The sequence below is a fragment of the Paramisgurnus dabryanus genome, chromosome 1 (genome assembly GCF_030506205.2).
Source record: "Paramisgurnus dabryanus chromosome 1, PD_genome_1.1, whole genome shotgun sequence".
Lineage (NCBI taxonomy): Eukaryota > Metazoa > Chordata > Actinopteri > Cypriniformes > Cobitidae > Paramisgurnus > Paramisgurnus dabryanus.
In genome coordinates this window covers 35,330,021-35,357,741 of record NC_133337.1, presented here as the reverse complement: position 1 = coordinate 35,357,741, position 27,721 = coordinate 35,330,021, and the positions used below count along the sequence as shown (strand labels likewise).

General features: G+C 39.1%; 1 protein-coding gene across 1 annotated transcript; it reads right to left on the bottom strand.

Moving 5' to 3' along the window:
* Positions 1-833: 833 nt before the first annotated feature.
* On the bottom strand, positions 834-27,484 carry cfap54 (cilia and flagella associated 54). Its single transcript, XM_073813786.1, is given in 67 exon segments — positions 834-1,001; positions 1,155-1,241; positions 1,329-1,467; positions 1,764-1,870; positions 2,024-2,134; positions 2,217-2,380; positions 2,518-2,679; positions 2,774-2,960; positions 3,037-3,145; positions 3,239-3,338; positions 3,421-3,585; positions 4,414-4,537; positions 4,759-4,905; positions 4,985-5,145; positions 5,240-5,402; positions 5,476-5,605; positions 6,495-6,646; positions 6,727-6,872; positions 6,908-7,058; positions 7,127-7,180; positions 7,391-7,513; positions 7,610-7,696; positions 8,008-8,193; positions 8,338-8,404; positions 8,952-9,122; positions 9,934-10,021; positions 10,114-10,317; positions 10,651-10,806; positions 10,884-10,974; positions 11,093-11,228; positions 11,325-11,518; positions 11,661-11,861; positions 12,551-12,732; positions 12,960-13,132; positions 13,226-13,411; positions 13,490-13,572; positions 13,668-13,764; positions 14,828-14,954; positions 15,034-15,126; positions 15,279-15,396; positions 15,495-15,617; positions 15,698-15,820; positions 17,232-17,387; positions 17,480-17,627; positions 17,778-17,920; positions 18,004-18,189; positions 18,297-18,389; positions 18,481-18,666; positions 18,747-18,982; positions 19,050-19,179; positions 19,270-19,395; positions 19,511-19,575; positions 19,705-19,855; positions 21,260-21,397; positions 21,475-21,566; positions 21,666-21,783; positions 21,865-21,977; positions 22,082-22,174; positions 23,651-23,843; positions 25,144-25,245; positions 25,367-25,480; positions 25,587-25,730; positions 25,824-25,882; positions 25,956-26,124; positions 26,231-26,374; positions 26,489-26,594; positions 27,336-27,484. Coding segments are annotated over 67 exon segments (9,042 nt in total). The 3' UTR covers positions 834-881.
* Between the last annotated feature and the right edge of the window lie 237 nt (positions 27,485-27,721).

Here is a 27,721-nt window from a genome sequence, read left to right as displayed (position 1 = left end):
TTATTTGGTACTTATAAAAACATAACTATAAATATGTGATATAAAGTGATAAATGTTTAAAGGGACACTCCCCTTTTTTATAAAATATGTTCATTTTCCAGCTCCTCTAGAGTTAAACATTTGATTTTTACCATTTTGGAATCCATTCAGCTGATCTCCGGGTCTGGCGGTACCACTTTTAGAATATCTTAGCATAATCCATTGAATCTGATTAAACCATTAGCATCGCGCTAAAAAATAACCAAAGAGTTTCAATATTTTTCCTATTTAAAACTTGACTCTTCTGTAGTTACATCGTGTACTAAGACCGACAGAAAATAAAAAGTTGCGTTTTTTGGGCCCGATATGGTTAGGAACTATACTCTAATTCTGGTGTTATAATCAAGGACTTTGCGCCGTAACATGGCTGCAGGAGGCGCAATGATATTACGCAGCGCCTGAAAATAGTCCCCTGCTATTGAAAGTAACCAAGGGAACTATTTTCGGGCAGTGCGTAATATCACTTCGCCTGCTGCAGCCATGTTACGGCACAAAGTCCTTGATTATTACGCCAGAACGAGAGTAAATTTCCTAGCCATATCTGCCTAGAAAATCTCTACTTTAAATTTTTTGTTGGTTTTAGTACACGATGTAACTACAGAAGAGTCAAGTTTTAAATAGGAAAAATATCAAAACTCTTTGGTCATTTTTGAGTGTGATGCTAATGGTCTAATCAGATTCAATGGATTATGCTAAGCTATGCTAAAAGTGGTACCGCCAGACCCGGAGATCAGCTGAATGGATTACAAAACTGTAAAAATCAAATGTTTAACTCTAGGGGAGCTGAAAAATTAGCATATTTTCAAAAAAAGTGGAGTGTCCCTTTAAATGTTGAGAGTTTTTTAACTCATAAGAGAGAGCAGCCAGGTAATGAAGCCCTTGTCGCACAGTGTGCTCCCTGTTGAGGGATTAAAGCAGCGTTCCAGGTCACGAAGAATCTGCATGCTTGGATCAAAGGGCACCTGAGGGACACAACTCTCGGTTAGACAAAGGATCACCCAACTGTTTACACCAAAAGTACAAGCAAATGAAAATGAGCATAATAATGAAACAATTACTTTTATTATTTACACGTTTGTGATTATAATTCATAGTTTGTGAAACTGTTGCTTTACCTCTGTAATGGGTGTTAAGTTTAAATCAGGCTTCAGTAAGTCCCTGATCTCAGTACAGACAAGTGTAGTCTTTTCCCAGAGGATCTCCTGAATAAAACCAATACATATGCATTACAAAATTTAGTCTGATATTTAGGTTGATGCATAATGATGATTTTTAGTGCTCAGACAGACCTGCTGTCTGGGAGGTTTGGAGGTGGCTGCTGTGGTCTGCTCCTCTTCTTGTGAACTGACGGAGGAGATGGAGCTTGTGATGGGTGAAACATCCGCCTCTGTGCATATTGATCTCAGTAAGGCATGAACAGCCTTTAGCCTTTAGGACAGAGCCATAAGAGTAAACCAAAGTGAATTAGATGTCATTTCAATGCACAGGATGCAACCCGCCACCAAATTCCTGCTTTGTTAATCTTAGACCCTATAAAGAAACTTTCTGGAAATATAAAAATGACCACATGTTCATGTGTCATGTCATGATTATGAAGGTGTTATGTCAGTCTTATGAACACCCCTTCAAGTAAAGTGTTATCAAATAGGGTAATGTATATTATATTGCATTTCTATCAAGAGATCCTTCTAAATGTTACACAATGTACCTTAAATAAATCATACCTGTCCAAACAGACCAATTTCTGTCCTGCCTGCAGTCCAGCCGCAGCCTCTGCAGTAGGGTTCATAGCTGACAGAGGAGCATTATTCACGGCAAAGACAAGCAAAATCTAAAGAGAAAAAACATTGGCTTTGCAAATTTATGGTGTACACTTTTTCTGCTGTTTCACAGGTAAAATCTCATGGAGATGTTTACTGATGTTAATGAAAGAGATATTTTTTATATATCGAGATACGAAGAAATACAACAAAGATTAGACTACCATGCTGTCCTGTAAGGTAGGTCTGTACCACTGGATGCAAAGTTCTTGAGTAACAGCGATGGCCCAGGGGTATAGATTTGGCACAGGTTCACCTTCCTGGCCAAGAGATGCCTGCACAGAAAACCAGAGATCAGTTGTAACTCAACCTTTTTTATTTTTAAAATAATTTATTAAATAGTAATAAATTAAAAACCTGTATAAGCTGAGGTTCAAGTATTACAGCAGCAGGTGGGTCGGGAACAGCCCACTGCTTTTTGTAAGATGGCAGGTAAAGGCTGAAAAAGGTGTGTAACTGTGAGAGTCTCAGAGAAAGATTACAATCACCAGCCACGGACAGCAACCCATCAGCACCCTTCACTGCTCCCAAAAAAAAACACATCAATATATGCATAACAATAAATATAACCATATTACACTGATACATAAATACAAATGACTTTAATCGATTATTTAATTATTAAGACAAGGAGTCTTTGTTGGATCCCTTGCTGTACCTGGCCTTGAGGACACCTGCAGAAGGTTAAGTAGGTGTGTGTAGTACCGAGACAAATGAACCCAGGTCAGCTGAGAGCATTTCCTGCTGTTCAGCTCATGCCCGGTATCCATGAACTCTTCAGTATTGCTCATAAGAGTCCCACGGTTCTCCAGACTCCCTGCTAATCAAAACAACATAAAATGCATTTAAATCATACCAACAATACTGAATGTAAAACTACCTCGTATAAGTAATGTGCACAATGAATAGGTTACCCCAGGTGTGCAGGAGATCATTCATTGCAAAATCAGGCAGGGCTTCAATTGAGGAAGGCGACAAGTGGCTTTCAGTATCTTCTGTGAATCCATGAAATCGGTAACAAGTGTCAATAGCGTCTGATGTCTTTAAAGCCATTCTCAAACACATCCAGAAGACCAGTAGATGCGATTCTCCATCTGTTTCCTAAGATCACACACATTTATTTACATTGATATTTCATTGATAATGTTTAATTTTCATCTCTTACATTTCGAAGCACCTTGCTGGCTTCATCTGGTGTTGGAAAGGTGGGAGGAGTCAGATGTGCAGGTTGCTCCCACTGTTGCAAGTATACCAATGCGATTTCTAGATAGCACCTATGTATTAGCCTAAGATACACAGATGCAGAAAAAAATCCAATTTGAGCATAATTATTGTCATGGAAAATTTTTGTAAAACAGAACTACTTTTACTTGACTTACAATAGGTTGTGATTATGACTGTGGACGCACTGTAATAAGGCCTCCAAGACCTTCTGGGGATCCGATTGTTGCATAGAAATTAGATGTCTACCCAGCAGTCCTGCAGACGTACAATTAACGAAAACATTTATCACTGGATGGAGAGGTGAGAGATCGTCTAAACATCATTGTCCATTGGTCACCTGTGCAGTAGAGGATATCACCCTCCAGCTGAAGGTCTCTGTTGGCAGAAGCCTGTGAGATGTTTAGTGCAGACTGCAGAACTTCATGAGCAGATACCAAGGGTCTCCAGGGCTCCCCAGCTTCCTCTGAGGAACCCAGCAGAGCTTGTAGTGCCAATGAATGACCTGGAAAACAAATAATCTGTAAAATGCAATATAACAAACCTGATGCTTCGCTCTGCAATTTTTTCAAAAAATAAATTTTCTCTACATTTTGGCCATATAAGAATATAATAAGATGGTATTTTGATGTAGTCATCTAAAGGTTGGATAAATAAGCTTCCCATTGATGCTTGGTTTGTTTGGATAGGACAATATTTGGCAACTATTTACAAAACTGGAATCTGAGGGTGCAAATAAAATCTAAATATTGAGAAAATCGCCTTTAAAGTTGTCACTTATTGGGAGTGACAACTTTACTGCTCACTTATTGGGAGCAGTATGTTAGCTGGAGCCATTTACTTCCAGTCTTTGTGCTAAGCTAGGCTAGCGGTGGGTAGGTCAGAGCACGGAGATGAAAAAGGTATGTATGGACTTATCTAACTCTGGGGGATACGGTGAATAAGCTAAGGTCCCAAAAAGTTAGCATGTTCCTTTAAAACACCCCCTTCAGGACTCAGGACCACCAGTGGTAATGACAAATCTCAAGTGTTTTGTTTGCAATCGGCGCATGAGTGCATATAATGTTAATGACACGAACATATAGCTGTGCTATACTCGCATACTGGTTACTCTTTATCTCCGTCCACCGTACGCCTCCAAGAGCTCTGCTTTTTCCGGAAAAAAACGGAAAGGCTGTTCTGTCTTTTATAAATCTGACAACACAAAAGACTCTTTGGACATATGAAGGATGAAATACTACTCTATAGGTACCTAAGATTAATGAGATTGGCAGAAATTGTGTGTGTTATGTGATCTTAAATGACAATGAACTATGTATAGGCTTTATTATACCCATCCGCATGGTGGTCTTTGCCAGCATGGGGAGCTGCAGAAGATAAATATTCTTTAGGCCTTCAGACTGCAGTTCCACCTCGCCTCCTTTATTGAGATCTACAGACTCTCCAAGGGCACAGAGCTAAACAGAGGACAGTACCACAAATAAAAACATCACCAGGATGCAATGACCAATCAAAGATTCATTGTAGTCCTGCTGTAGGAACAAAAGTAATAATTTGGAATAAATTGGAAACCAGTGTTTCCAAAATCTAGAAGTTACTGTGACTCCAAAATCCAGGTTCATGGTTTAAGTACCTATAAAATTATATATGGCTATATGATACAAAGAATGATAGAAACCTGTTGCTGTAGTAGTTTTTGTGTAATCAGATGAAGAGTCTGACTTCCTGTTCCTCTCAGCTCACTAAGTAGCAATGCAGCTTCAGCCAGAGCCATTTGGGAGCGCTGAGATAAAGCGATGCGTCCTGACAACAAACTGACAATCTCCTAAACAGACACACACAAACATTTAGACCCCAAACAGCACTAAATCAAACACAATGTGTCATATCCAAATCACACTGACTTGTAACATCAAGGTACTGTCCTCTCTGGCTTTTCCAAGATGTGTGTTCAATTGGACGCCCTGTAAGAGCAGCAGGGCTGTAGTGTCTGGATCTCCCCAGGCTTCTGCCTCCGCTAGACCTTCTTTCAGCACCTTGAATGCCTCTGCACTGCTGTCTACATCTGCACAAACACATTCATTATGATAAACACCAAAGGCAGCATACAGTAATAACATTTACAGACACCTTTGTGCTTTAAGAGCAGCTGGGCTGACCAGAGTAGATGGACGTCCCAGGGATATGGCCTGCAAGAGAGCAGACCACCGCCAGCCTGCAGCGCAGCCAGAAGAGGCAATCCATGCGTTCTCTAGCATCCACCCATGATGGAACGTCTCCAGTTTGGAAACTGACAATAGACTTCGGCTCTGGAGAGCTGATCTGTAAAAGAAAAAGTGAATGAATGGAATATACAACAAAGATTTCAAGCTGTAAATAAGGGCTTGGCCAATACCTGATGTGCTTTGGATCTGGATCGTCTGAGGGTAGAGGACGGAGGTCTGGGAGGTGGTATCGGGCGGAAATCACTTTGAAACACAGGAGAGCTCTGAAGAAGACTGATAGCAGACACTGCCAGATCTGCACTATAAGGGATAGGACATGTTTGTTGGATTAGCATCTACAGGAACGCACATGGGTGATTCTTGCGAAATTAGACTTATGAGGTGTCATGAAACATTTTGATAAAAAATAAATGCAAAGAGTATCAAAATAAGAAGCATACAGTTACAAACATCTCTTCATGTAGTATTTTGCATATGCTTTCAAATGACATCATACAAACCAATTTTGACGTTTTTCCACATTTAAGGGGAAAATTGTCATTACCGCAACGTGTCCATGACTGGATTTGGGTTCTTTGACATGGAAATATTTATAATTAAAAAATCTAAAAAATAAAAAGCTTCAGTGCATGCTATACTATAAACATTTACAGTAAAGAAACATGTGGTATTTGGTGATCATTGGTAAATGTAGAGACAATAATAAGGAATATAAATGTGTCCAAGAACAATTTTCTCATCCTCCGCAACAATTTTCAATCATTGTATAAGCCCTCAATAAACTAACATTTTCAAAAAAATCATTGTTGGAAGGGACATAATTGACTGTGGCACTCAAGATGGCTACCAGGTAAGCAGTCTCTTCAGATAAAAGTTAAAATTTTGTTTGTCATAGTATCTAGACAACTTTTTTAGTTCTCATTACCGAAACATGAGTTTGTAAATGCATATATTTAATGTAATATCATGTTGCGGCAATGATAATTTTTGATAATGATAATCTAAAAAATTTAATTAATTCTATAGGAAAATTTTTTTTAAATTATGATTATAGTAAGTTCAGACTTATATGTGCAACAAAAAAAAAATTGGCATCAAGGGCTTTTAAAAAATTCTGATGCTGGACATCTTCTTAATCTGAATTTCGTGAGAATTACCCACATACACCAGTATTTATCCCTTACACTACCTGGTAACCATTCGGCCCTGCTGCAGGTTGATATTGGACCGCAACAGTCTGATCTCCACCGCTAGCTCCAGTTCTTCTGGATCAGTATTTAGCGGCTGCAAGGCAAAGATCTCGGGACTAACCAGAACATTTGCTTCTTTTAGGAGTATGGCCTAAAGAGATAAATAGAGGACATTATAGAAATTGACATTTATATGCACAGAAATAATGATGTAGTTGCAATAGTAACCACCTTAAGTTCTCCTAATGTTAGTGTGACCCTTCTGGAATTAAGCTGGAGACCCTTGGGCTTGCTACAGTTCGAATCATCACCGCTAAAGGTGTCCGAGCTCTCTGATACCTCTGAGGGTTTTAACATATGCGTTATTCAATTGTATGCTATTCTAATTATCTAACTAGTAAGAAGGAAATACCTGTTGTTAATGGTTCAGGCAGGTTGTGTATAGTGCTACATATAGTCAATATCAGATGAACTCTGGCCATCAGGAGCCGTCTGGTCAGTTTTGAGCCGTAAAGAGCCTTAATGTCTTCACTTGGGCTCCTGTTAATCACATCCTCCAGAACCTATGAAAGATATCACAGAGAATTGGACAAAGTTTTAGATATACAGCTATACGAACATGCAAACTTACCTGAAGATTTGAAGGATCCAACAGAGACTTCCTATCGATAAATCGATTTGTTGCCTGTGGGAAGCAAAGTCTGTTTAAAAATGACAACAAACACACTTTGAAGAAAACAAATGCGCTGTGTTTGGTGCTATATAATGATAAAATGTATAATGTGTATACAGTTATACAATTTATGCAACAGAAAAGCTGACACTACAAATAAATGCATGTATTGTTTTTACATCTAGGCGTGTTGTGAATCGTATATTGTATTTGCTTTTGTACCCAAGATGATTCCTCTGTTCTGTGGTTGCAGCCATGAGGCAAGGGTATTTCTTTACCAAATGTGAGACTGTTCAGCTCTTCTACCGCCTGACTGAAAATCCTCAACTCTGTAAGGACCTTTACCTGCACACACAGACACATAAAGAACAATGAAACAGCCCCAAAAAAGCTTTACAAAAGTAAACTTGTGAAATACATATGCAAAATAATCTTTCATACCTTTAGTATTCGGCATGAGACAGTGAGGTGTGGATCCCGGCACACAGTTTTGGCAATATACAGGTAGAGAGCCACCACAGGAAGAGCCTGAAATAAACAAGAAATAGTTATACAAGAGGTTTTCACATGAATTAATTCTCATTGGCTAATTGCAATATCCAGTAGTCCATTACTCCTCATTAACCATCACACATTCAGGCTTTAATGATAATAGGGCCACACTTTCAAGCTACTTTACTGGTGCTAATAAAATGTACATTATGTACTTACGTGGCAAGCATAATAAGAAGGATAATATACAGTCAGCTGGTTCTTATCACTAATAAACCCTTCAGAGCAATTAAGTCATGATCACAGCAATTACATTAATAAAAGTGTTGGGCTGCTGGGTCTTTTACCTTGAGAAAGTGCCCTGAGTTATACAGCCAATGGCAGAGAAAAGACAAACTGGCAACGGTAGTGCCGAGATTCCCCCGATCTGGCTCAGAGAAGAGATCGATACCTGGGATCAATTCTGTCTCCACTGAGTATGTAGAGTATGCCAGGTCCATCATTGGATGGGGCATAGAGGCCATCAGTAGGCACTGCAGACCATACAACTTTATTAATCTCCACCAGTAAATGTTCAAAGGCTTCGACCATCATTGCATTCAGCTACAATTCCAACAATACCTTTCCTCGATAATAAAATATTTAAAATACAGCCGTTTTATTGAGGGAATTCTGACCTTGAAGAGTTTGGTGGACAGGAGGCAGCATTTTGTACGCTGGTTGATGTTGGAGGTTAGGATGTGCCTATCAGCAGAGAAGAAATCATACTGGTACTGTATTATACTAACCAATTATTAATATTAAATTATTATTTCATTTAATATTTTTTAATCAATTATTATTTAAATTGAGATGTATACATCATTGGAAAGCTAAATATGTATAGCCTAAGAAATCTGTATGATTTGTTAGGCTAGGACAATATTTGGAAAAAAAGAGTGCAAAAAATATATATATATAATATTGAGAAAATCGCCTTTATAGTTGTCCAAATGAAGTCCTTAGCAACACATATTACTAATGGCAAATACATTTATATATATATATATATATATATATATATATATATATATATATATATATATATATATATATATATATATATATTTACAGTAGGCAATTTACAAAATATCTTCATGGAAAAGGATCTTTACTTAATATCCAAATGATTTTTGGCATAAAAATGTAATAATTGTGACCCAAACAATGTATGGTTGGCTATTGCTACAATATACCCTGGTGATGTATGACTGGTTTTGTGGTCCAGGATCACATTTGGTTTATCACTCACTGTGCAATCTTGGCAGAAAGCCATGCACCCTGGAGACAGGCCCATATCCCAGCATGCCGCAGGGTTTCCTGAGAGGTGCTGCTGCTCCATGAGTCACCATCCCAAGATTCCAGAACTCCAGAGCTCTGGAGAGCACAGTCCAAGGCCTTACTCCAAAAAGAATGTGCAGACCTAAATAACACACAGACATTTTACATTAAATGGACACTTCACTTTAAAAAAAAAAAAAAATAGGCTCATTTTCCAGCTCCCCTAGAGTTTGATTTTTACCGTTTTGGAATCCATTCAGCCGATCTCTGTCTGGCGGTACTACTTTTAGCATATCTTAGCATATTCCACTGAATCTGATTAGACCATTAGCATCGCGCAAAAAAATGACCAAAGAGTTACGATATTTTTCCTATTTAAACTTGACTCTTATGTAGTTACATCGTGTACTAAGACCAACGGAAAATAAAAATTAGCGATTTTCTATGCAGATATGGCTAGGAACTATACTCTCATTCTGGCGTAATAATCAAGGACTTTGCTGCCGTAACATGGCTGCAGGAGGCGCAATGATATTACACAGCAGCCGAAAATAGTCCCCTGCTAGTTACCAAAGGGGCTATTTTCGGGTGCTGCGTAATAAATATTATTTAAATAGGAAAAATATTTGGTATTTTTTTTAACGCAATGCTAATGGTCTAATCAGATTCAATGGATTATGCTAAGCTATGCTAAAAGTGGTACCGCCAGACTCGGAGATCGGCTGAATGGATTCCAAAACGGTAAAAATCTAAAGTTTAACTCTAGAGGAGCTGGGATATGAGCCTATTTTTTAAAAAAAGTGGAGTGTCCCTTTAAATTAATTTTTTTATCATAAAACTTTCTACTTGGTTACAGGTGTAAATAAATAAGAACAATTAGGCTTTCAAACGTTTAGACACCATTGTACATGAACTACTAAACAAAGTCTAAAAAAGGCAAGAATGAATCCTACTTTCGATTTCCTTTGTAGAAATGAAGGTTTCCAAGATCATGAAGTGCTTGAACGTGCAGGGAGTTGTACTTATTTGCGTGAAGGTATTCTGCATAAATAACAAAACAACTATAATTGAAACAAACTGGTATTTACAGAAAAAATGTGGCGTAGTCTGTCTAATTTCTTATTGGTTCTCACTGATGGCATTGTTGTAAGCAGATAGGACAGTCTGGATCTGTGATGGAGGCAAGGTGGTGCTGTAGATGGAGCCTAGAGTGCGGTAGTCCTCGTCAGACAGATCTAAAGGGCTGATGCCCGGTGGGGTGGTTGCTGCTAAGCTGAACTCCACCTTTCCTTGAAGAACCCCACTGGGTTTCTTGGAGAATGGCACCTTAACATACGCTGAGGTCACAAATAGGGGTGTAAGAAAATATTGTGTAAGAAATTTTTTGCTACGGTTTGCATATGGTGGTGTGTTCTCAATGACAGCTTTCCTAAAATTATATCTTATAATATTCCTAAAAGCGAAAATATTCCTATATATCGCCTTGCTTTACAGCATAGCAATGAATCGCAACATATTGCATCGCAACCCCTGTATTGTGATACATATTGTGAGATTCTTGCGGATACAAAGCCCTAGTCACACAAAATTTTTACTGCAACATTCAAAAGAGATACTGGACACCAGTACAAAGTGGACCGTCAGAAAGGGGCGCACTCAAAGGAGCTTACAGTGCTGGGTGTCGGCAAGCAGTAGGTAAAGTAGATTTCGGCTGTGCTGAAATGTCAAAAGTGCATAGCGTCGTCTCTCCATAGTCTCTCTGAAACAACGAAGCGTGTCGTCTACATCCAGCGGTACACACACCAGACACATGGCTCTCTTCACATCTACAGTAATAAAATAAATGTATAATTAACACAACAAGATTTTAACAAATTTCTCAATGCACGTTCCTGTAATCTACCTGAAAGCTCTGAGTGGGAATCATTTTTGGTCAGCGGACCTTTGCCACAGGGAAACAGCAACTGTTTTCCTGCATAGGTCCTGCAGGTCACCTACATTACAGACATCAAACACAAAACTAAGGTGAGGTGTCCTAAGCTCTGCTATACGTGCAACTAGTTTGTTGATGTTAAAGTAAACATGTGAATGAGATTAATTTTGTGTGGTCACCTTCTCTCCAGTGATCATCTGAGTATGGGTGAAGTGAGGCTGGGGGGCTGGTGGGCCCCCAAAACACCTGATCCTGTCCAACAGCCTTCTCTGTGCGTGCACCAGAATAGGCGTTACCACGTGTGAATAGCGCTCCCTGGATATTAGCCACAATATGTGAGATTTGTGTTTGTTTAACTTGATGATTTCAAATGGATAAAGAGACTTTGTTTACACAGAGTTTGCAGCGTACCTTGTGTATGTGTTAAAAAGCAGAGCAAGGTGAGCAAGATTCTCCCACTTGGCCTGGTAGTACAGAAGCTCTAGTGTATGGAGCACCAGGGTTCTCAACCAGCGCAGATCCACCACTGTCCCATCATCCATTTGGGCAGAAAAGTGCAGGCTTGTTTCAAGCTCCTCCTCCTCTGTATCATAAACATCCCACAGCTAAAGAAATAAAAAACAGGTATTAAAAATTAGTTGCTTTGCCAAGAATTGAATATGTCCAAAGCAAGAAAAAAGACCATGAATGATGTATAGATGATGGATACAATATGTGTTATGATTTTTAAGTGAGGTATTGATTGACCTTTAGTTTCTCCATCATGTCCATGAGAAGATCTGAGGCCAACATCAGAAGAGGAGTGATCACAGTGTACATCTGCTCCAACGTCAGATGTCCACTAAGGGCATCAGGATCCAACATTAGGATTAGCGTGCTGGACTGGTCCCAAAGAGTCCGACATGCCCAATGTAAAGTTGTCCAATGGCCCCAGCGATGTGCCAACACCTGATGGCACATCGGTATAAAATTAAGAAAAAGAGATGTTAAAGGGACATTCCACTTTTTTTTTAAATATATTCATTTTCCAGCTCGATTTTCTAGGCCGATATGGTTAGGAACTATACTCTTATTCTGGCGTAATAATCAAGGACTTTGCTGCTGTAACACGGCTGCAGTAGGCTTAGTGATATAACGCACTGCCCGAAAATATTCCCTTTGGTTACTTTCAATAGCAGGGGACTATTTTCGGGCACTGTCATTTCGGGCCCTGCGTAATATCACTACGCCTGCTGCCATAATGTTACATCAGCAAAGTCCTTGATTATTACGCCAGAATGAAAGTATAGTTTCTAGCAAAATCTGCCTAGAAAATCGCAACTTTTAATTTTACGTCGGTCTTATTACACGATGTAACTACAGAAGAGTCAAGTTTTAAATAGGGAAACTATCAAAACATTTTGGTTATTTTTAGCGCGATGCTAATGGTCTAATCAGATTCAATAGATTGTGCTAAGCTATGCTAAAAGTGCTAGCGCCAGATCAGCTGAATGGATTCCAAGGGTAAGAATCAAATGTTTAACTCTAGGGGAGCTGGAAAATGCGCATATTTTCAAAATAAGTGGAATGTCCCTTTAAGAGAATCACATGCTATATAGTGTCAGATTAGCCCCTTTTCAAATGAATGGCATGTGTACCATGGCTCTGCGCATATGTATTGAGGCTTTGTTGAGTGTGTCCAGTAACTGAGAGGCTGTTTGATCTGCAGGGGGACCATCGACCGAAAACTGCCCATTCCTTTCAGAGATGTGTGTGTACTGGACCTTTGAGTCCACTTCGTCATCCGTTTCACTGTCCTCTTCATTGCTGTTTGATTCTCCTGAGGATTTATTGAGAGGTATGGTAAATATACTGTATCCAATGTATGCGCTAAGCAGTGATCTAGACTCAAGTCAACTGCAATTTTATTTGAATAATCCTTCAGGTGGACACAGCAGTTACACAATCCTATTAGCAAAGTGGTACTCGCTGTACCCTGGGTGCAAGCCCAAAATTTTTGCTTGCTTGCAATGTAAAACAGCATATTCAGTGGAGATTGTTACTCACCATGGTTAGTTTCGATGTCCTTTACATGCCTTTGACTGATATGCCATCCAGGATGGGACACAGCTTCAGGATCTGGAAGTTCAGGTGCACGGATACGCTGTGGAACGTTCTTCCACATGACTAGCGTTCCACAGTGAGCCAAAGAGAAAAAGGACAGGGGCATATGACTGAAACTGTGGTTCAAAAGAAAGGATATAAAAAAGAGTCAGAGGTTTTTTGGAAAAAAATGAGGGTCACTATTGATCATTATTCAGTTTTTTAAGCACCAGTGATGGGGAGGTGGTCCCAGGTTCCTCCTTAGCAGACCTAGGTGGGCACGAGCCAGGCTTAGGTTGACGTGACATCGCGAAAGTGACTCTTCGGAGCGGATCTTCCTGAGCTTCCAGCCATTCCCGTGTCTTCTTATTAAAGCAGTCAGTTTATTTACCAGGATGTCCAAAGCTTTGATTTCTCTAGGAGATGCAACAAAGAGGCAATCATGTATGTATAACAAACTTTACACATCTCCATCAGCTAAAATATAGTTTTACCTTTTAGAGTTGTTGCTCTTGAATGCACTCAGTAGTTTCTTCCGTCGTGAATTTTTGCCACCGTAACTGGTGTTAACCTGCTTCTAATACAAACAATGACGAAACAGAGAAGCCATGCTGCATGTCTGCTTGTTGTGGGTAAATGCAACTGTAAGATTTAACAGAGAGGCAAGCTTACCTTGGTGTTGTACTCAATCACAGACGTTGTGAACCCTACAGATTCTTCCACTGGTTGACTTGGACGCTTCTTTATAGCTAACAGAGCCACATCACGTCTGGAAATATTAAAGGGAAGGAAAAATGTGTCAAATCTACACATTTTAAAGGGGACATTTCATGAAAATCTGACTTTTTTCATGTTTAACTCTTTCACCGCCATTGACGAGATATCTCGTCAATTAAGAGAAAACGCTTCCCCGCCAATGACGAGATTTTCCGTATTTCCGCAATACTGCTATTATCCACCAGGTGGCACCATTCAGCAACTTTTTAAACCCGAAAGTATTGCCCTATGGCAAGCGGCTGCATGTCCGTGTCTGTTTTAAAGATCGCTCTGAATGGGATCTCTATGAAAAGTCCATCATAAAAATGGAATTATCTCTGCTTTTTGCTCAAAAATGTGGTGTTTTTGCAGAAACCTACCCATATTCAAAAGCTGATTACAAAAGAACTACTGAAGGTAGGATGAAACGTTTTTTTTTTGTTTGAAAGCAGAGGGTCTGTTCTTTCATTTGGTATATTGTATGTTTATATACTTAAAGAAGAACATTTTCTGGAAGGCATTAAACTTTGGTGTAAATCATGAAAAACGCTGGCGCTGGCTGGCAACTTTTTTTAAAAACGCTGGCGGTGAAAGAGTTAAGTGCTATAATTTTCTATCAACCTAGAAAATGTGAATAAGATCAACCCAGTAACTTAGTTTTGATAAACCATTATCTGCAAGCATATAAAAAAATCGGTCAATTAAATTTGGCTCCCCTTTGTGATGTCAGAAGGGGATCTTATTATAAGAATACAGCACCTTAAACTGCACTATCCAACCACGGCACTGTCATTTAGTGCAGAGAGAGAGAGAGAAAATAATTGACAACACAATTGAGTTTCAATTTCCACAAACCACGATTATGGCGATTAGTGATTTGGGTGTAAAAGGACTCACCCAAATACGGCACATTTTTGCTAACACCTACAAAGTGGCAATTTTAATTACCTATATGGTATTTTGAGCTAAAACTATACATACATACTCTGGGGACACCAAAGATTTATTTTACATCTTAAAAAAGTCTTGTGAAATGTCTCCTTTAAATTAAACTGTACACAGAGGAACACACTCACCTGCAGAGGCAATCCAAGATGTTTGGCTCCCACTGCAGAACCAAATCTAGCTGATCTTCTTGCAGGGCCTTCTGGAGCAAGCATATCAAAAACTCCAGAAAACAAGACGTCTGTTTGAATTTCATCACTGAATAAACACACATCACAAATCAGTACATGATAACTGATTCAGTACATACATTTTTTTCTAGTATCTATTGTTGTACCCTCTTGGAAGGCATTCTGGAGGGGCTTGTTTTTGATCACTGTGTATAGCACAACTGGGTCTTCCTGTCCAGTGAGATCATGCTCTTGAGATACTGAAACAAAGGTCGGAAAATAATAATGCATAACTTACGGTCAGCTGGTCCCCAATACAGTCCTCACAGTTTTTAATATACTAGTATTAGGACTATACTTGCAAATGTATTAATAAATGAGTATCTAATTTTGATCTGAGAAAAGTATATACATGTTTTGTTACAAAAAGTGACATCATAGTCGCCAGAATGCATGCTTTTCATAAAAATGGCATCCAAAGCCTTTAGATGTTCACTTGGCTTCTCATCATTGGTGAGAGCTTCCATCTTCTGTAATCAAACACACACACAGAATTTAAAACTGGCATTAAAGCATCACCAAAAAAATATAGGGACTTGCATATGGAGCAGGTCTACATCTCACATACTATATCCTGCTGCACTCCTTTTTTGGGGAGTTGCTGTGAAGGCTCAGAGATCTCCTGAAGCAGCTTCCTTCCAAGCTCTATCACGGATGAAGCCATGCGAGTTTCCTGAGTAAAGTTCAGGCTCTAGAACGCATACAAATATATGTAATGTGCATGTGGGAAGTAACATGCATGCTTATCGGCAGAGCGATCAGGAATGGTACCTTGGCTAAATAGTACGTCATACAAGCAACCATGTGCTGGAGGGACTCTGTGACAGCAGCTGGACGTTTTTGCTTAAGCAAACCAGGGATCTCCAGGAGAACAGTGAAGCACTTGAGCAACACCTGAAACACACCAAAATCTACATCACCGGCTGCCACTGTTGCTTAAACTACCCTTAAAGAGCACCTATTATGCCCACTTGTACAAGATGTAATATAAGTGTCAGGTGTGCCCAGAGTGTGTCTGTAAGGTTTCATCTCAAAATACCTTACAAATTATTTATTATGGCATGTCCAAAATGCCCCTATTTGGATAGGAGCAAAAAAATTGTGTCTGTACCTTTAAATGCAAATGAGCTACAGCTCCTCACGACCTTACCAAAGGAGACAATTGCTGCGTCCGAAACCGCCTACTTCATACTATATAGTACGCGAAATGCAGTAGGTGAGGCGAGTAGTATGTCCGAATACATAGTATTCGAAAAACAGTATGCGAAAAGTACCCGGATGACCTACTACTTCCGGTTAGATTTTGCAGTGTGCATACTGAGGGAGGAAACTGTAATAATCAGGGTTCCCACACCTTAGTTAACTTCAATTTCAAGGACCTTTCAAGGACTTTCCAGGTCCAATACCCTCAAATCAAGAACTAAATGTGGGGACACATTTCAAGTGAGAGAAAAGTTACATTGTGTTACCTTTCAAGATACTTTGTTACAGTTCCTTTTCAAGGGAACTTGCGCTGTGTCGCTGCGGTGACACTTTGAGGACACCTCCAGGTGTAAGTGCGTCTGAACGTGTATATCAAATTCAACCAATGAGGCTTAACGACAAAGACAGGGTGCGTGGGAGTCAGGAAGTATTTTGCTATCTGAAATATTGCAAAAGACGGAGTTACAGGGACACAGGAAGTATGGCAAGTGAGACGCAGCGTCTCGTTCCCTTCTCAGGGAACAACATTTACATATGTAACCCAAAAAGTTTTCATTTGTCAAACGCAACTATGCAAAAAAGTCTGAAAAGTCTAGAATTTTTATGATGTTATCCTCCTCTACATAGGAAATAATATGGATTTTTTTCCAGAAAACTTCTTGCATAAAATAGATTCAAGCACTTTCAATGACCTGTATCTATGTATGTATATTTTCAAAAACTTCCCAGGGCCTTAAATTTTTTTCCCAAGATTCACAAACTTTCAAAGATTTCAAGGACTTGTGGGAACCCTGAATAATGCAGCACTGTGGGAGGAGCTTTATCAGTGTGATGTCAAAACAGCATGTCTAATAAGACTGCTTTGATTTAATGGGGATTCAAAAAGAAGCAGTGGGTGGATTTTTTATTGTAGCGTGGTTGTGTTCACACATTGCAAACTAACATTTATGTCCAAACACCTTGTAAAAGTGGATTTTGCATAATAGGCGCCCTTTAAACAAACATTTAAGTCTTTATAAATATACATCTAATAGATTAGTGAATAGCACTGATGTTGGTTGTGACATGTAGGCACACTTAAAAACAGTATAACAACAGTCACCTCTATGACAGGTTCTGAAGGGATCTGATGGTAGATTATTGGGGCGAGAAGGCCGTAACAGCTCACTACAGCTTGCAGCGTGCTACTTCTGTCATTGATGTGCAGAGCAAGATCTACGGCCACCAGCATCCGCTCACACTCTGCAAGTCTGGCCTCCTGTGTTTAAGAGAGACCAGATTTACAAAAGTCAGCCTGATAGTGACTTAATATGTATGTGTTTGAGACAGATTTCATTCTGTGCTGCTGACCTGGCCCCAAATCAAAGGCCCTCCATCACAGAGGTTGTCACAGTATAGTGCCCCCTCTTGGATGTGAATGTCTGTCTGGATGAAAATGGTTGAAAGAAAAAGCTGATGCAGGAGTGGAGATGAAAGCTGTAGGGTAGCTGGGCCGAGCCTGTGTGAAATAGGAATATGAAACAAAACTTTACTTACAGTGAAATAAAGCTTTGTGATTTATCAGTAGATGCCTTCCATAGGAATCAAAAACCTTAGTTCAAATCTGTGAACAAACCTTGCCACTACCTGAATAAAATATATATTTTACCTTGTCTGAGCGAGTCCCTCAAAGCAATCTTCTTGTTCGGGTTTAGGGCTTTCAGGATCTGAGCATGAAGGATGGATAAAGTGACTCCAAAGTTCTTTACAAGCTCGCTTGGCAAGGGTGAAAAATCCTGTTTGATAAGACACCTGCAAACAAGGAATAACAGAAGTATAGATAGCTGGATTTTGGATAGTGATTACCATTTTAGGATACTTTGAAACCACCAAACCTGAGCTAGGTGTGCCCAGGCTGTTAGCAATGGTAGAGTTAAAGAGGCCAGCAGAGGCCTGGTGGTTTCTCCAATAGCACCACCCACCATCCTGCCCTGAGCATTAAAAGCAGCCACTGCAAATATATACTTCTGATTTGGCTCCAACCCACTTACGTCAAGCAGACATTCACCTCTGGCAGGAATCTGGTTGAAACAAAGATTTAATTTGCAGTTAGTGACCATTTTAATGACTACTATGGAAGAGTAAGGTGAATTTATGATCTAATGGGTCAAAGTGGCATGAAACCAACCACATCTCCAGTCCCACGCAGGTGGCAGTCTTTAAGTCGCACCTTCAAGTTGACCCCCTCAACCTCTTTACCATAAATACAATACCAGCAAACCTACACCAAAAATAATGTGAATTAACCTTTTTGTCCATCACATTGAATAAACAAATCATCTAAATTAGGCTTTTAGTTAACATGTGACAACCTCCTCCTCAAGTGCGTATGGTGCTGGTGTGAAGGTCATTGAGTGGTTGGAGCGTGAGAGGAGTATTGGAGCTGGTGGAGGTTGTTTCTTCTCTGCCCCTCCTAAACTGATCTCCGCAGGAGATGATGAAGAACTAACCAGCCTCTTCTCCTCCATCTCTGCTTGTTCAATCAGTGTTATTGCCTCCTGAAATAAATAAGAGCTTTCTTGGTATGTTTGAATTATTTGGAAACATTTATGGTGGTCGACACGTTTGCAAAGCTAACCTCGAGTATTTTCTTGGTGTCTTTGTTAGTCTGGTCCTTCCTAAAATTCAGTAAGGCCTTCTGCGCCAACAAAATGCTTTTAGAGATCTTGTTCCTCTTGACTTTTTCAAGCATCACAAACTCTGTGAAGAAAAAAATCTGCATTGGTTTTGCTGCAGGTATGGTGAGTCCTACTGTAACTTTTTGGGTGGTTCTGTTTGCTTCTGAGGTCTTCATTTGCATCAAACTGATCTCCTCTGAGAAGAAAAAAGTTCAACAATGCATTAAAAAAATCTTAAAAGGATGTTCATAGATCTTCCTGACCTGGACATGAGTCATGTAGCTTGAGGGAGAGCCTGTGTTGGAAAGCCAGCAGCTCTAGATGTAAATCCGTAAGGATAGCAAGGTCAGGTGTACTGTTTTCACCCATGGAACTCTTGGTGCCACCAAATTTCTATTATTGAGAAAGACGGGATTGGGATAAATAGATTTATTTATGGTCTACCACTTTCCAGTGCTGCTACAGTTTGAAGTGTGCACATACCTGCATAAACACTTCATCAAAGACAGCATTGTGCCCACTGAGTGACCTGGCTCTGCACCTGGACACGCACTCCATGCCTCGCTCCACCAAATCCAGTGCTGTCTGGAGCTGCTCTGCTCTGGACCTCTGCACGGATGCATGCATGTATAAAAATAATCACAGGGTTAAGATCTTTCCAAAATGTTATAGACATTCTTAGCAGATCATAACATGAGGATCCTCATACAGCAGGACAGTGTACCATATAAAGTGTGCATGCCGTTTTTTCAACAGGGGTGGATTTTTCACTGCTGCCTATGGTGGAAACTAAAAAACAAAATCAATGCATCAAAATATTTAATATATGTATCATGACACCATCACTATCATGTTCACAGTGTAATCGACCGAACAGGCTTTTTTGCTGTGAGAAACTCTCCATCCAGAAATCTTTACCTGTTTTCCTGCCTGACTGCGGCAGGGCATCTGCACTGCTTTCCAGCACCATGGCCAATCTCAGAGTCATTTCAGCCACTGATATGCAGTCGATTTCAGCCAGCTGGTGCTCGTATACCACTTCACACAGTAGATGAAGGGTCTCCACCCACTATAAAACAAACTGTATGTTATAAAATACACACTTCATTTAAAAGCACACTTCAGAAAATATTCAGCAATATTGATTTTTATGTAGTGCATTTTCCACTATAAGTCGCTTTGGAGTCAAAAATATATAAGTCGCACTGGACTATACATTGCGTTCATTTAGAAAATGATTTCACAAAATCCAAGTCCAAGAACAGACTTTAATCTGGAAAGGCAAGTTATTCAACTAAACAATGGCACACGGAACAGTAGGTTGAATAGGTGTCCGTACATGTTAACGTTACATTAACATTTATTCAGCTAACACAATAGCATACATAACATACCTGGGAGGCTGAATAGGCTAAATTAACACGACAAGCAAGATCAAGTTCAGAAAGTCATTCCAGATCACTGAATCCATTAAATTACATAAAAACAGGAGCAGCATAGAGTCCGACTCTCGCGACTGTATATGGTAATGGATTCTCCTGGTTCATATGAATAAATTTTGACATATAAGTCGCAGGACCAGCCAAACTATGAAAAAAGTGTGACTTATAGTTCGGAAAATACAGTATTTGGCAGATGCTTTAACCAAAGCTACAACGTTATTGTAGCTTTTACTACAACGCATTTAAGGTATACGTTTTAAGAGAATGTGCATTCTCTGGGATTAGGGCTGGGCGGTATATTGAGTTTTGGTAATATGTCTATATTTTTTTCTCTTAGGTATACGGGATGAGACAATACCATCTATATCAGTATGGTCTGATATAACCCTCCTGCTTTGCAATAGAAGTTCTGCCAGAAATGTACATGGAGGTCAGATGTAAGCTTTCCAACCAGCTCGCATGGCGTACAGCTGTATATTTTCAAACAGGGAGGAAAACATGGATTTTATTTTCATCATACACTGTTTTATAGGCCCCGATTTCTTTTTCCACTAGTGGGTGCTCGGCACAACATCACGCAACCTTTAGGTTTCTTAGCAACAGCAGATGCTACGGGAGTGCCAAGGCTCTGGAAAGGAGGAAAGTGTCACATTCGCGTGAAATATGAACCGCCCTTTAATCAGCTTATTCATCAAAGCATTGTAGATACTACAACTCGTGAGATTCACCAATCAGAGAGGCGTCCGACTTTCGAAAGTATTTTTGATTAATTCATTGCGCACTCTGCCGGTTTTCCGTGGGTGCTCGCCCATTTAGTCCACTTTGCAGAAAAAAACTGGAATTATTTACCGTATCATCATCTATTCCTAAATTACAGATTTGAATTCTGGTCAAATTTCATCCAGAACCTACAACCTTGTTGTTGCTAGCGTACAATCAAGCAATAACAAAATTACCATGCAATGTGGCAATTTTATTTTGCTTTTGATTATTTTCAAGTTCATTGTGACACTGTGTATTTGAATATTAACCTGTTCATGGTTTTCCATCTTTCCCAGGTAGCGCACAGAGTAACCATGCCTCATCTGTGCTCTCTGAAACACTGTCTTGCATTTAGCCCAAAAGAACAGGATAAGGTCCAGCACCAAATCAGCATCTGGTCGGATATCCTGTTTGCACAAAAAACACATATCAGGTTACCTACGACTGTTTAATAATTTGTGAGACACCTGTTTGTGAGACAGACCTTGTCTGCTCTGCAGCAGCAAGCGTAAAGAGTCTGAATAAGACTGAAGAATTCTTCTGTCATGTTTGCAGACCTGATATTCTTGTCTTTATCTGTGGAGGAAAACAGCCAATTTTAATTGCACAAACCTTTTCTGCTGTGTATTCGAATTCATCAAAAATTTTGTATTGAATGAAAAGTACCAGCTTGACCACAGGCAGCTGTGTCTTTCATTATGAATTTCACTTTTTGTGTAGAGATCAAAGATTCCACAGCTTTCAAAAGCATTAATTCCAGCTCGTATTTCCTGAACAGGCGACCCTCCAAGTTCTGCACACCAAACAAGACGTAAACGCTAAATATGTGTCCAGCCCTGTCAGACTTTCTAAGTCATTGCACAGAAATGCTCACCTGTAGTGTTGACATAAGGGCAGAGGAGAGTGTGCAGAACGCACTCCACTGTTCGAATCTGAAAAGCTGCTTCAGAAACTTTACTGCACCGTCTACTGAGATCTTACAACTTCCTGTGAAGTCCAAATAGGACAAAGAGTCTGATCAGAGCTTCACACATAAACATACGGAAAAGAAGAAAGAAGAGTAAGCGGGGATCTTAAAGAAAAGGACTTACCAGCTACAGCCATCTCACAGAGAGTGGAAACAGAGGCAACTGCATTCACAGAGGGAGGTAAACTCGCATCCAAATTCTGTTCGGAACCAAAGCCTACAAAAGGGAATATTTAAAGGTGCATTGTGTATCTTTTAGAAGGATTTCTTGACAGAAATGGAATAGAATATACATAACTATATTATCAGTGGTGTATAAAGACCTTACGTAATGAACTGTATTGTTTTATTACCTTAGAATGAGACGTTTTTATCTACATACACTGCGGGTCCCCTAACATGGTAGTCGCCATTTTGCGCCGCCATCTTTCTACAGTAGCCCTAAATGTACAAACTGTTCTAAAGAACGCTTTTGGTCACTACATTGTTTCAGACGATGACGTGTTGGTCATGTGGTGGGTACCATAGATTCTCTATGCATTTAGAAAGGAAGGGGTAAAATTTTGACTCAGCTGTTGGTTGCACTTTATAAGACTTTGTTCATGTTTAAGTGCTATAATTGGGTCCTCAGTGCTTCTATCAACCTAGAAAATGTGAAAAAGATGAACCCAGTAACTTTTTTGTAAACTATTCTCTGCAAGCATGTGAAAAAATAGGTCATTGAAATTTGGTTGATGTCAGAAGGGGACAACACCACCCCTTAATCTGCACTATTCAACCACCAGCACTGCCATTTAGTGCAGTGATCAGCTCATTTGCATTTAAAAGGACACACTCATAAACGGCACATTTTTTGCTCACACCTACAAAGTGGAAATTTTAACATGTTATAATAAATTATCTGCTGGGTTTTTGAGCTAAAACTTTACATACGTACTCTGGGGACACCAAAGATTTATTTTTATTTATTTATCTTAAAAATGTTTTGTGAAATGTCCCCTTAAAATCCACACAGTGGACCTTTAAAAGAATAGTTCACAAAAAATAAAAATTCTGTCAATTTCGTCTGCTTAAGGGGGTCGCACGCCAGTTGAGAAGCACAGTGGTGTCTCGCCACATATTTAAAATGTAAACACAAATATGAGTGTACGAGTCTGTCCACTGTGTTCCCTAGACAGGCTTTAGTCTACCAAAGCTTTAATATAAAGTATGGAACGATTTTCAGATTTTCCATCCTTTTAAAGGGATAGTTGAGACAAAAATTTAAATTGTGTCATAATTTACTAACCCTCATGTTGTTCCAAGCGTGTATGACTTTCTTAATTCTATTGAACACAAAAGAAGATATTTTGAGAAATTATGGTAAACACATAAACAGCATAAAGTGTCCACTGACTTCCATAGTAGGAAAAACAAATACTCTGGAAGTCGATGGGTACCATCAACTGTGTGCTTTCCATCATTTATCAAAATATCTTCTTTTGTGTTTAGCAGAATAAAGAAACTCATACAGGTTTCGAACAACATGAGGGTGAGTAAATCATTTTGGTGTGAACTATCCTCCCTAAGCTCCAGTACCCATTTACTGCAGTCTTACGAATAAAACAGCGTCACCAGTACGTTCTTCAAAATGTTTACTTATACCGTGTCACATTTAGTTACAAAGGTGCTAGAAGGATGTAGATATATTTACCAGACAGTAAACTAATGCCAGCTGATATCAGCTCCATCACCACCTCCTGAACCTCAAATTCTTCAGGCATGCCAGTCTGAAGAGGCCTGACAGAGGTGTCCTGTAGGGCCTCCAGCACAGCCAGAAACTGAGCGGCAGGACTCTTAAACATCTCCATCAGAATACGCCCAGTGGGTGTACGAGGCCATGGAGCCTACAGGGAAAAACACAGTGACAGAGTGGGAAAAAACTAAAATAAGAAAGGAATAACAAATAAGATGTACTGTTCACAGACTGGAAACTCCTAGTAGTGGTTTACAGGGGAGTTGCAGGGGGTTTCGTGAGTTCATGAAAAAATGATCAATTATAAATTAAATAATAAAATGTAAATAAATAATAAAAAACTGATACAAATACTCTTTAATATTTATATTTTCCGCCCAACTAGCAGTGCTTTGCCTTTTGATAATATAGTTCCCAGCATATATATGGTTAAAAGATGGTTGTGTCTCATATGACCTTGTTATTTGTACACGCTGTGACTATTCAAATCACAACATATAAATAGGAAAATGTTGGCATTATTTTGTCACTTATTGGGAGCAGTATGCTAGCTGGAGCCATTTACTTCCAGTCTTTGAGCTAAGCTAGGCTAGCGGTTTGTGCGTCAGACAGATTTACGGCACGCAAAAAGATGAAAAAGTCTGGGGGATACGGTGAATAAGCTAAAGTCCCAAAAAGTCTGCGTGTTCCTTTTAGTCAGTAATTCTTAAATTGTGGTCCGCGGACCACCACTAGTGGTCCGCCAAACCCCCCAAGTGGTCCGCCAAAAGATGACCTAAACTAGGCAAGTGTTTATACAAAATTATCACTTATTTAAGTAGATTTTTAATGCACTTGTGAAACTGTGATATCAGTTCTTGCCATTCTGTTTTAATAACGTAAAAATGGATCAACCAAAGAAGAGTCAAAAGAAAAGATCAAGCATCAACTGAAAGCAGCTAAAATCCACAGATCTATTAGTTTTGTAATGTACTAGTTTTTGTTTCATGTGTAAAATCCCTGTAATTTCAGTGATTTTGGACATTAAGAGGAAAATTTACCATAGTTACAACCATAGACTTCATATACCCACCACCTCAGTTTTAAACTAATGGCTCTTTGGAATGACATTAAGTGTGGGACCTAGGCTGTTACAGTATGTTTAATTGCAGTTTTTTGTCACATGTGCAGTTTGTTGTTTATATTATGCCGCAACTCATTTCACATTTACTTTTTCAAATGACATAAAATTCTTATAATAATTTCTGAACATAGCATTGCATTTGTGTTTAAAAAATTAGTTTTTGACTTGAAACGGTTGCATATTAAACTTAAATTTAGCTTATACTTCCTATTTTGGGGGCGTGTTAGAGTGGGATTCTGTTAGGTGGTCCTCAGAAAAAAATTGGAAGATAAAGTGGTCCTTGGGCTGAAAAAGTTTAAGAAAAACACTGCTTTAAGTGATGACTCACTTGCTGCTGCTCTTTCAAATTGATCTTCTGTTTGGGTCTGAAGAGTCCTTTCGGTTTTCTGCGGTGCTCGTACACCACATGCTTAAACACCATCACTGCAAGCTTCTCTCCATTAATGAGGCAACAACATGATCCAAGACATACATAAAAATAAGAGGATAATATTACAAGCAATGAACAACAGCACATTTAACTTAGATCATTAATGGGCTATGATTCTCACTTTTATAGTGGCATTTCTATAAGCTTGTTGGGTCTCAGACGACACCGTGCAGCCAGTCTCCTCCTCCAGCTTGGCCAATTCGCTTAACTTACCAAGAGCTCTTTGCGCAAACACCTGTAAAGGCACAAAATATTGGTAAAAAGTTAACATGCCAATCCCGTCTCATCATTTGACCTTGAAATATACTTTAAAAATGACACTGTGTTGATCTCAAGCCCACCTCCGCTTGAACTCCAGCCTGATCATGAAAATAACATTCACACACTGCACAATAAAGTGTGGCCCTCCATGGAAGAAAGTCAGCAGTCAGCAAAGGAACAGACGTCTCCAGACATGTACAAGCCCATAGTAAGTACTCTAAAACCTGAATAAAACACAAAAGGCTTAGGAAATTGTAAATAAACTAAATGAGAGTATATGTTTGTAGGTGTTGAAGAGTGTGTACAACTTATATAACCTCTGATGCAAGACCCACAGACATCAGGAATCGGCATATGTCGTACATGCGCAATGATCCTGAAAAAAGTTTTTTTTAAATGAGACCAGTCACTCTGATGTCCCAAAACACTCAGAATTATCGCTGTATTACCATTGTATAATATCCAGCTTAAGCTTTCATGGGGCAGTACAGCCTGCATCAAAATGCGCAGAATTCCCAAAATGCTCAGCATCTTCTGAATGCCACTCCGGTCTGGAAGTTCACATCTCTCTCTCTCCAAATAGAAGATGCATTGACATTCTCCCTGCACAGCTTGAAACTAGCATACAATACACACATATCCAAGATTATCAATAATGAAATGTATACATTTATGTGATTTTTGTCATAAACAATGATTATATCTGTATGGAATTGTCTCTTACAGTAAGTGGTGCCCTTTTTGTATCAAAACCATCCGAAAAGAAGGTCTGCTTGAAATCTTCCACATCTTTAATGCTCTCCAAACTTAGGGTAGAAAACTGATGGAGGTAGAGTCTGTAACCTTGCCAGAGAGCAAGTCTGTAAAGCTTTGATAAAGTTTATACAAATGAAATAAGGTATACTACAAACAGCCAAGTATAGTACTGTGTAAGAAAATGAATAAAAAATAAAATAATTTTAATGAGAGAAGAGGTCATTACCTTACTGTCAAAGAGGAAATCTGCTATTTTCAACAGATGCTCCTCAAAATAAGATGGAGGAAGGCGGGATTTATATTTGTTCCATGTTTCAAACAGCCTTATAGACCTGTCAGTAACACAAAATAACGTTTTGAACATTAAATAAATGCCAAACTAAGGCTAAGCATTGGAAATATGATACTTAAAGGGATAGTTCACCCAAAAAATGAAAATTCTGTCAACATTTTCTCACTCTCGTGTTGTTGCAAACCTGTATACATTTCTTTCTCTCAAGATATTTTGAGAAATATCTTTGTAACCAAATTGTTTATGAGCCCCATTCACTTCCATAGTATTCTTTTTTCCTACTGTACTATGGAAGTGAATGGGGCTCATGATCGTTTTGGTTACAAACATTCCTCAAAATATCTTCCTTCGTGTTCATCAGAACAAAGAAATGTATACAGGTTTGTAACAACACGAGAGTGAGAAAATTATGACAGAATTTTTATTTTTGGGTGAACTATCCCTTTAAATTACAATAATAATAACATTGAGCTTGCTGCTATAAAACAAATCCTAAAGTGTCCTTTACAAATACTATTATCAACCATCAGATGTTAACTAAAACCAATAAAATTTTAATGTAGTGTGCTTTGGGGTTTAAGTCCAAATAGAATTGAATGGTGTTTAACTGGTTTCCATCTACCAGATTACATCTGACCAATAGAATCCAACACATTACCAGTACAGACCTATAGAGACCATTATAGTTTCAACGATTAAAATCAATATATTTCTTATTATAACCATAAATACATCAGAATTTAAGTGATGGTTTCTATTGTTTTCACTGATTATCTCTTACCCTCTAGAGTAGGATCGGTTGTCGACGTTTGGCGACCCTAAAAGTTTCTTTATATAAGCTTTAAACTCTTTTATTTCACTTTGAAAAGATGATAAGACGGGATTGTTTTTATCCAGGGGTCCGTAAAAGGACGCTGGCGCAGGCTCCATGTTTAAATTGTAAGTTTGAACTAAAGGCGTTGAGTCCGTTGTCATGGATACAACTAGTGGTTTCTGTTTAGTGAAGGCAGTCCGCAGGGAAACATCACGCGCATGCGCGTGTACTGTGTACTTTGGACAAGCATTAATACATTTTACGTATTATTTTATTATAATACAAGTTTCTTTGAGATTGTACTTTGAGATTGCAGAAACCTAACATCTGATTGCTTAATGGGTCTGGCAACA